At 32.0% G+C, this 9,728-nt stretch overlaps 3 protein-coding genes across 5 annotated transcripts in view; 1 reads left to right on the top strand and 2 right to left on the bottom strand.

Annotated features, from left to right (window-relative positions):
* The window catches only part of LOC115241231 (S-adenosylmethionine mitochondrial carrier protein homolog), a 7,018-nt gene extending 5,142 nt beyond the window's left edge, over positions 1 to 1,876 (bottom strand). Inside the window, exons 1-5 of the mRNA XM_029816887.1 lie at positions 1,490 to 1,876; positions 905 to 1,061; positions 711 to 820; positions 257 to 497; positions 3 to 137 (exon numbers count right to left, since the gene is read on the bottom strand). Of these exons, the coding sequence (XP_029672747.1) occupies positions 3 to 137; positions 257 to 497; positions 711 to 820; positions 905 to 1,061; positions 1,490 to 1,555 (709 nt within the window). The 5' untranslated portion in view covers positions 1,556 to 1,876. The remainder of the gene's footprint in view (positions 1 to 2; positions 138 to 256; positions 498 to 710; positions 821 to 904; positions 1,062 to 1,489) is intronic.
* Positions 1 to 3,743, top strand: part of LOC115241188 (apoptotic chromatin condensation inducer in the nucleus) — a 14,169-nt gene extending 10,426 nt beyond the window's left edge. For both annotated transcript variants that reach the window (XM_029816829.1, XM_029816828.1), the window contains exon 9: positions 2,320 to 3,743. In XM_029816829.1, coding sequence (XP_029672689.1) covers positions 2,320 to 2,439 — 120 coding nt within the window. In that variant the 3' untranslated portion in view covers positions 2,440 to 3,743. The remainder of the gene's footprint in view (positions 1 to 2,319) is intronic.
* A 269-nt stretch (positions 3,744 to 4,012) lies between these two features.
* On the bottom strand, positions 4,013 to 9,663 carry LOC115241189 (transmembrane 9 superfamily member 2). Of its 2 annotated transcripts, none has more exons than XM_029816832.1 (15): positions 9,272 to 9,663; positions 8,934 to 9,001; positions 8,731 to 8,824; positions 8,511 to 8,646; positions 7,897 to 8,018; positions 7,694 to 7,817; positions 7,458 to 7,597; positions 7,145 to 7,321; positions 6,175 to 6,319; positions 5,836 to 6,013; positions 5,556 to 5,715; positions 5,329 to 5,480; positions 5,131 to 5,242; positions 4,888 to 5,059; positions 4,013 to 4,815 (listed from the first exon to the last, which is right to left on the bottom strand). In XM_029816832.1, exons 1-15 carry the CDS (start codon positions 9,407 to 9,409, stop codon positions 4,748 to 4,750), a joined length of 1,986 nt encoding a protein of 661 aa, XP_029672692.1. In that variant the 5' UTR covers positions 9,410 to 9,663; the 3' UTR covers positions 4,013 to 4,747. The 2 variants fall into 2 exon arrangements, with proteins under 2 accessions (XP_029672692.1, XP_029672691.1); XM_029816831.1 differs by having other exon boundaries at positions 6,175 to 6,331.
* Between the last annotated feature and the right edge of the window lie 65 nt (positions 9,664 to 9,728).

Genomic DNA, 9,728 nt, shown 5'->3' on the forward strand with positions numbered 1-9,728 from the left:
ACGAAAACCATTTTCTATATATATGTCATGAAGTATATTTAGGATTGTCAGTTGTGATGAAAGCATTGTTCTGTTAGCGAGCATTATCCTCGTTTTTGCAACATCCAATGGAGTTGTAACAGTTGCAGAGATGCTTCCTAAAATTACAAAAATATGTACACAGATTAGAGAGAGAGAGAGAGAGAGAGAAAGATACAAATAGGTGACTGTACAATAATTTATTATCTTACTTTTATTTATAATATAAAATAAAAACCTGAAATTGCACCACAGATTGCACTTTCCACTGGATATATTTCTCTCCTGATGTGGAAACTGTACAGTTTCTTCAAATATTCCCATAATGGAAACTGTACAATACTAAAAGGTGTATCTCGTAACACTGTACTCCAATACCCACGGTACAATAACTTAAGACCAAGTGATTCCTTGTCGTGTATCAGTGCCTGTTTTCTCTGCTTTATGACCTCCACTGGAACTCGTATTAAACATGCTATCTTTGCATATAAAGTAACATGATTAATATACATGATCAAATATCTTCCTTTTACAACAAATAAATTAAATATGAACAAAACATAATATATAGTCTATAATTACTTATATAGTGACTTTGAACATCAAATTGTATGCATGTTCTTAATTTTTTTTTCTTTTCAGTCTTTTAAATTGTTATTAAAAAAGATAATATGTAATTATTAAAATAGCACCATTTCTCCTAATGTTGCTGCTCCCATGTGAAGTACTGTATAGTACTTTGTGGAAACTTTTGGCTGCATTATAGTTTTAATTTCTTCATATGTTAAAAAGAATAGAGCAGCTAAAATATGAGAGAGAGAGAGAGAGAGAGAGAGTAATGTGTTATATAAGAATATATATACAAAGTTTTAATCTGGCATTATACCTGTTGGTGCTGAACCAATTATAACTGGATAAATCCCTCTGTAAAGACCTGTGAAACCTCCAGCATTCAAAAATCCTTGCGCACTCTGCAATCGAGTTTTCAATGTATCTAGTGGGAATAACGTAATATCCACAAATGTTCCTGCGGTTCCTCCTGCCTAAGCAAACGAGTATTATTATATAAATGTACAAGCGCAACTTTATTTGTTTATTATTAACATTGTGCATTAGTCACAATGTACTGGAAAAATAAAAAGACTCCGTGACACAAATTTCAACAAGGGAATCAAAAGTTGGAAATTTGGAAAAAACCTGGAACGAATGTTACATTTAGTGTTTTCACAATTTATTATTTATTAATTCTATTATTATTTTACAGATATACTTTTACGATCCAAACAATCATTAGAAACATGAAATATTGATGAATCAACAATTGAGTTATAGCGGCTTTAATTAGTCCCTCTACTTCTGATATATTCATCGTATTTACATATAAAAGACTCATTTAAAAGATTATTTGCAAATGTTACAACATATATGTGTAATAAAACTACATTGTACAAATGCAATATTTTTTGCTTACAATAAGAGAAGTAATAAAAACATTCCGCACGCCCGTCGCTTCCGTTTTTCTTTCGCTCTTCGTCATTTTGTTTTCGCAAAAAACACAACTTTCGTGTAATTACAATACTAATGTAATGCGTCTCGTCGATCGACTCGATTATGCAAAATATAATTGTGCGAAAAAAACTACGGTAATTGTTCAGTTTAGCGGCCCCACCTCAAATATCGATAAAATTATGCTCATTCGACGCGTTTTTGCACAAAACTAAACAGTATAGCAAAAAAAAGTGTCGCTCTGCCCCGCGAAGCGAGATATTAATAGTTAAAGTTGACGACTATTTAGGTTACAAAACCTGTCATATCGACGAAATACAACATACAGGGACCATTGAATTCTATACATACTGGAATGAGCGATTCCATTGTTTGGCTGTCGCCACTATTTCGCCGAGAGAGAGGTGCGTTTGAATTTTGGCATCTCTTTCTAGTATTGCCGATTGGTCCATAGCATGTCACGTGACATCATCTAAACTGAGAGTGAGCTCTGTAAAGGCCAGTCTACAATGGCAGCAACAAGGCTGTAGGAGTAGGAGAGTATACTTTTAAGAGCAAATGGGAATTGCCCATTTCGTTACTCTCGGTCTTTACATCACTAAAAACAGTATACTCTCCTACTCCTACAGCCTTGTTACTGCCATTGTAGACTGCCCTTTACAATTTCATTACTCAACCTTTCATTTTGTCGATTGATTGAAAATATTTTTCATTCCGGGAAACTGTGATTATCAAACAAATAAATGGATTGACGATGAAATATTATTATAAAATTTTGAACAATTGTGTGTGCAGATAGTTGTCAAGGAAGAAATGCGACGGCAACATATGGCCGAACACGCGCGCAGACTAGAAGAGATGAGACGTGCTGACAGAAACAGGGATGGCCGGCGTCGACGTAGTCCAAGAAAATAAAAAATATCAAGTATCGTCGGAAACGATACACCTACCTTTCCCTTGACCCGATTTGACCCAAACCTAAACTTGATTCAGCTTTAATCAACTCATTCTATCCCCTCAATCAATCTTGTAATTTTAAATCCCATTGTTTTTTACTACTGTATGTTACTTATCACAGATATATTATTTGTTTTTTTCTTTTTTTTTTATCAAGAACATCCAAAATGATAAATTAACATTTCAACATTCATTACGTTTACGTTCTGATCTTATTTTCTGATAAGGATGAGAACATCAATTTTGAGCATTTGTTTGCATAATAGTTCCCTTTGTGTTGTTTTCTCTCTCCATCCTGTTTCTATTTTATTTTTTCATATTTCCTTTCTCAGTTTGATTTCAAGTCACTTACAGATGATACTATTTGATGCATGATTATCAAGAATCCTTTCAATTCCTTTCCTCATGTATTAGAATTAAACCATACTTCTTACAGGTCAACATTTATCTATCCCACAGAGAGGCAATAATTAGATCAGGCATGGTGTAGTGATACTGTGTATTGCATCGACCACGGCAGGTGATACTGACTTACGATCTCTACGTCATGTTAAGACCATATGTGAGAAACACATCTGCTCGCAGTATCCACATGATACATTTTACAACGTGGGAAGCTCTGAAGAAAATAGACGAGACATATGTCGAATGTGGAATAGACTTGACACTCATGATTGAATAATTTTCGTTTCTTCGTTCTTTTTTCTTGTTTCTTTTTGTTTACAAATGGAACATTGACAAGTACACTTGAATGGATACGACGCAATCTGGTTGGGATATACTGCCGCTCGAACTATAGAAGAACATTGTTGTGAACATGTTGTCTGAACATCGTTCGATGAACGAAAAAGAAACTGTCTCTGCATTAAATATTCTTCTCCATAATCTATTTCGATCTCCGCGAGCTGGACAACTACCAACCATTCAATTTTGGTAGTGGCTACACTTGGAAACGTCGCGTCAGTGTTTTAATTGTGCGATAGACTAGCGCAGAACGAAGACATATATGTAAATATAATCGATATTCCATAGTGTGACACATGTAAAATTATTAATAAATCTTAAACAAAAAAGAGAATACACACTACTAGGATATATAGAAATACATTTACCGCTTACTTTTTACAATACACCTATCAGAAACTTTGTTATTCATCTGTAGACGAAAAATTGAAAAGAACGTGGATAAGTAAATACATTTATGCTTAAAACAAAGAACCGCCTATTGTCTGTTATGTTTGTAAAATTGTATTTAATAAATTCCTAACAAAAAAACAAAAAAAAAAACGCGAAATAGAATGCGGCGAATAAACATCTCTAAAATATATAAACTTATTCGATAATTTTATTTATATTTTTAATAACATTACCACCGACGAGATAATACCTCGTCGATGCCAACGCTAACATTGTAGTTATTTTAATTTATAAAATCTAAATACAGAAAGTATGTATATATCGATTATTAAATATATGTCACGGTTACAAATAATACTAACGATAGCAACGAAGAAAAAATGAAGAGAGACTTAAAGAGAGAGAATTAAAATTTAATTATTAGATTGGTTCTCAATTTGTACATTTACTTGTATAAATTTATATAATTTGAAAAACACGACGACATACTCGTTTCATTCAATTGAATTGTACTTACGATTTTTTCTCTTATGTACCTCACTATTAATACTTTTATCAATTTTTAATACAAAGAAATTATCTTTGCATCTCTTTGTAGTGGTAAATGTATTAATAAAGGGTAAATAATCTGATCAGATTTTTTATGTAGCATCGAAGATTTAATATTATGAGATATTAAACTCAAAACGTGTCGTGATTGCACACTATATAACGTTTTTCCAAGTGTTCCAGAAACGAATAAGTAAAATAAAATGTTTATGCAATAGTTAATTTTTGCGAATATCTAAAACATACATCAATATGCATGATGTACGTTAGACGCTTATTCGGGAAAATATTTCTCAAGAATGTCTGATAGTCGATAATGCAAGACGATGTGTATCCGAAAATTATCTCTTGTATTAATAAAATAAATCGCATTTATTATTTATGATAATACTTGAGGTACGAGATTTCAATAATAATGACGCGAAGAATATACTAATATTCGCGCATTATTATCGCAACAAATTTTTTTGTCCTAATGCCAGTTTATGTAATATCGACTATCGCTCATTCTCGTTTCGATCAGTTTCGCACAAATTTTACCACATTCATCAAACAGGCATTGTTCTCCCATCAGTTTTATTTAATCAACCTTCACAACACTATAAATTTTGCGTACGAACCAAAAACAGGCGAAGAAACCAATGGAACCTGGAAAGAAAAAAATCAATTGTTTTCGTTTTTTTAAATACTATAGTTGTTCATATAATGAATAATATTCACCAGTCAAAAGGAAGAATAAGTAAACCATGATAAATGTATATCCGAAATACAGGAACGTAGAAATGGCGCCTTCAATATCTAATTTAGTGACAAAGAAGTGTATACAATAAATTAACAAGTAGACAGCAGTAAAACCGGATGTGAGAAAGCTGCGCCACCACCAATGATAGTCCTGTAAATAATTTTATTCACATCATACGATATTTAACAAAAGAAATTCAGTTGTCCTCATTATATATTTACCTCCGCGCAAAGATGGAAATAACAGAGTAGAATCGTCGTCTCGGAACATGTGATAACGAGTATAAGGAAAACCAAAAAGAGAAATCCGAACATATAATATACTTGGCTTGACCTATAAAAAATATTTTATAAGAGAGAATGTTTATTAATAAAGATATATATATATATATATATATTTGTGTGTAAAAATGTACTTGCCAAAGAGAATTAAGTATGAAGAATAACTGTATAAATATGCAACCGAACGGTAAGACGCCACCCATTATGACACCAGGTACTGGCTGTGTGTAGAAATTTTGCTCTGGTATCTGTCGAGGAATCTGATTCGTTCGCACTGGATGTTCCAAAGCCTGTTGCATTATTCATAATATTATAAATAGTTATTTGCATATATATTACATTAAAATAATATAAATCAAAATTACTCTTTTTTTAAAGCCGAAATAGGCGCCGATGAATGTTAATGGTACTGATACTCCAAACCATAATGCTAGAAGTGCGATTAAAGTACTGAAAGGTACTGCAGCTGAACTTCCATTCACCCAGAATATCAAATTCATTATAAAGAATAAGCTAAACACGATCCTGAAAAAAATATATAATCTTGTAATATATACCTATGTCTCGAATATAAGTAATAAAAGGGAGACTATCTTATTTCAAATGCAGCAAAATCGACAAATTTATAAATAATGTGAGTTTTACCCAGGGCTAAGCATGGATGTAAGTAAGACATTGGATTTCCATTTTTCTCCACCGAAACTTTTATATATCCGAGCGGCTGTGTACCCCGCAGTGGTTCCCAAACAAACGTACAAAACCATCGCACAAGTCATCAGCGCGCCTCTATTAGCAGGAGAGAGGAATCCCAAGCAAGCGAATGCTATAGAATTATAATATTTGTAATTTGTCGTTTGAGAGAGATAAAAGGAAAATAATTAATGCATGAATTTAATCTAATTAATATATGTTAAACTGAAATTTTTCGTAATTCTAAAATAATCTTAAATTTAACACCTTATTGATTTTATAAATACGATCTACCTAGTGTAACTAACGTCATGAAGAACACTTGAACACCAGATCCAAGCAGAACTGAAAGCAACATTCCTTTACGCGGAGGGCGAAATACGTCGCCGTGTACCAGTTTCCATCCAAACTCCTCTTGTGCATCCTCTCCTGATTCTATCTGGAAGTAGGCCTGCGTTATCACAACACAGACAAACGGATCACAATTTTGTAAAAGTGAAGAAAACGTTTGGTTACCTTCACCTTTTCATAAAATATGTTACATTGTTCTATAAAAGTTTATGCAATCGAGCCAAGTTATTCAAAGCATTTCTTATTATTAGTATAGGATATGCAATATTTGAGAATTATTGAATTAAAAGGGCATAATTTAATGAAACTAAATTTTGAGAAAATATAAAACTTATTATATAAGTGGAAAGTTTTTTTGCAAAAACCACCAGAGCACATAAATTTATGGGTATGCTCCACTTGATGTTTGAATTTGATCAATCAGAACAAATGGAATAAAGATTTCTTTGTTTTGATTGATCAATCAAATACTTCGAAGTATTTATGATACTAAATGTAGTGCATTTTTCTAAAACATATTTTTGAACAATTCTTTAGAATTTTAATAATTTTACTCAAAGACTTTCAAACATAAACACACACGCGCGCGCGTGCACATGTATATACAACATCGGGTGCGTGTTTGTGCATAAAATCTTTAATAATAAAAAGAGAAGAACATTATTTTTTTGAAATCATGTCCTTTTAAGATATTTCAATTTAAGATAATTCAGTTGTCAAGTAATGTTATTATTAGAAAGACTTCCAGAAATGTATTCCCAGTATTCACTTTGTAATAACATAAAAGAATATGTATAGGGAAGATTAAGTGCAGTTATGTTAAATTAAAGCTATTTAAAAGTATTTATAAAGTTATAAAAAATATTTAAGCTATTTGAGTACAAAGTTATGTAAGATTGTGATATATAAGTACCTGATTATATCGTGCGATATCTTTGTGCAATGTACGTAGCATTATCATAGCCACCATGCCAGAGAGAAACAGAACGATTATCAGTGAATTAAGAATACTAAACCACTGAATATTCGTATGTGGCATCGATTCTAAAATGTAATCCCATCTGGACGACCATTTGATCGTATTATTTTGCTGAAATAATAACAAATATATGATAATAAATTATGTACATAAAATAAAATAATAAAATGAAGAATAAGTAAATTTTGCAAATTGTTATTAAGATATCCTTGTGTTATCATACTATTTCATATTCGTAAAAACTTACCACAAATTTAACGGAATATGTATATTTCACTTGAAATGTTTGTCCACCTGAAAGCTCATTGGTTGGTATCTCTAATGGTATTTGACTTTCACAATCAACTGAACCGGTATGCTTAATACTGTGAGGCACTACTTTTGCAGCTATTAAAAATACACTCATATGATTAATGCAATATTTATTAATATGTAATTAAATGCTACTAAAAACTGGATCAGTTTTGGTTTATAAATACTTACATATGATACGACCACCATTTTCCTTAAAGTTTGATCCCCATTCTTCTTTAGCACCACTATGATAAGTTATAGTAAGATTCACGTGATTGAACAAATAGAAAGTTTTCGGTTTGTTGTATGGACCCTAACAGCATACATAAAGAAATATTAAATTTAATGTTTTCATAATATTAAAAGAATTCAATAACTCGTTCTATACTCACATGTATAGTACAAGTGTCTTGCTGAGATCTAGACTCTTTGGAGTAGCAACCCATAGGGAAGCCAGTACTGCAATATTGTCGCTCGTCTTCTAACTGATAACACCATGTTACTGGCATGTTATCTGACAGAAACACATTAATTAAATATTAGCAAGTTTTTATAAGGATACAGATAATAATAAAAAGTATTATAATTGCAAAACTGTAACTTTTCAGGAGAATTATTTATACAATAATCTTTTCTTTCTAAAAATTTGTTAATCAATAATAATAGAGAAACCACAAAATTAAATTAATAAGTAATGATTTATAATAAAATAACAACTCAATAAATATATATGAGCTAAATGCACTATTTTTAAAGTGAATATATTTCTGTACATTACAGCGCAAGAGCTCAATATAATTTTGCTCACATTTATTATTTCTCTCTCTTTTCTTTTTCTTTAAATTTTTTTTAAATAGAAACATAATTACATGAATAATATAACATCTTTCTGAGATATTAATAAAATAGCATTATAGAAAATAATTGTAACTGAAAATATCCAAAAAAGTGATTTTAATTGATACCAAATACATTTTTAACTATTCAAAGCTTTTTGATACTTTACCAACAATCCAGTGATGTTGATAATTGACTGCTATCCCTTTCCTCAATAACTGCAAGTTCTGTTCACATTTTTCATCACCTCCTATATATGTTTTTATACAAGCGGTCTCACACTTGACATCTTTCAAGAATTGCAACTAAAAATACAATAACATATTTTAATTGATATGTTCAGAAATTAAGCTTTAAAAAAAATTGATCTTGGATCTTATTGTTTCTACCTTGTATGGAGACGGACGTATACGTTCTCCAAATACAACCTGTCCCAAGTTTTCAACTGGAGATTGTTCATCATCCCCCAAGCAAAAGTCAAAGCTAGATTAAAGTTTTATAAAATATTAAAAAATACTTACAAAAGTGATATATTTTATATTAGAAAAATTTAATAAAAAAAACAGATTACAAATATTATAATATTACTTACTGACTATATTCATATGGTATGACATATTTCTCCGTGTTTAAACGATTTACATACAGTTTGACATCAGACTGAAACAGATTTAAAAATCATAAAGTTTAATTCGCGATATATATATTAAAAAAAGATATGTAATCATAAAGAAATAAGATTCTGGTACAATTTATATATATTAAAATATTTGATGAGATTAACAAAAGATAAGAAATGTAGATAAAATTTAGTGCGTAAAAAAGATAAAGGACATAATGTATGCGCGCAAGTGCGCCAAATGATGACACGAAACATCCATGATCCGTCACTATCATAACCAACCGGCCGCAATTCTTATATACATATACCTTGCAGGTTGGAGTAGTCTCGCCCTTCTTGCAGTAATTCACAGGCGCCAGGCCGGGCAAATAGAAGGCCGTGGCACCGTGAAATACGCACAGCGTATAAAAAATCGCCGTCGCCGTCGTCGTCGTCGTCGTTCTCATCGCCGTCGTCGTCGACGCAATAGACTGTTCTTAAAATCTTCTGTCGTCCAACGTTCGCGTTTCCTGCGTAAAATATATACTCTCCTACATAAAAGGATCCGATCGCATCATACACCGCGGGTTTCTTTCGTTTACGAGGGATTGCGCGAAACGTCGTCGCGAGCACACGCAAACGCGTATCACATCTCGAGCGCTGCCATGACACGTCATGAAGTGCGCGACGACGAGTCTCTGTCTGGTGACTGGTGACTAATAATCACCCCAGTTCTCTACGCCCCCTCTCCCCCGCTTATCGTCCATAAATCGGCGCTATTGTCAG

Source organism: Formica exsecta, unplaced genomic scaffold, assembly GCF_003651465.1.
Source record: "Formica exsecta isolate Colony F162 unplaced genomic scaffold, ASM365146v1 scaffold47, whole genome shotgun sequence".
Taxonomy (NCBI): domain Eukaryota; kingdom Metazoa; phylum Arthropoda; class Insecta; order Hymenoptera; family Formicidae; genus Formica; species Formica exsecta.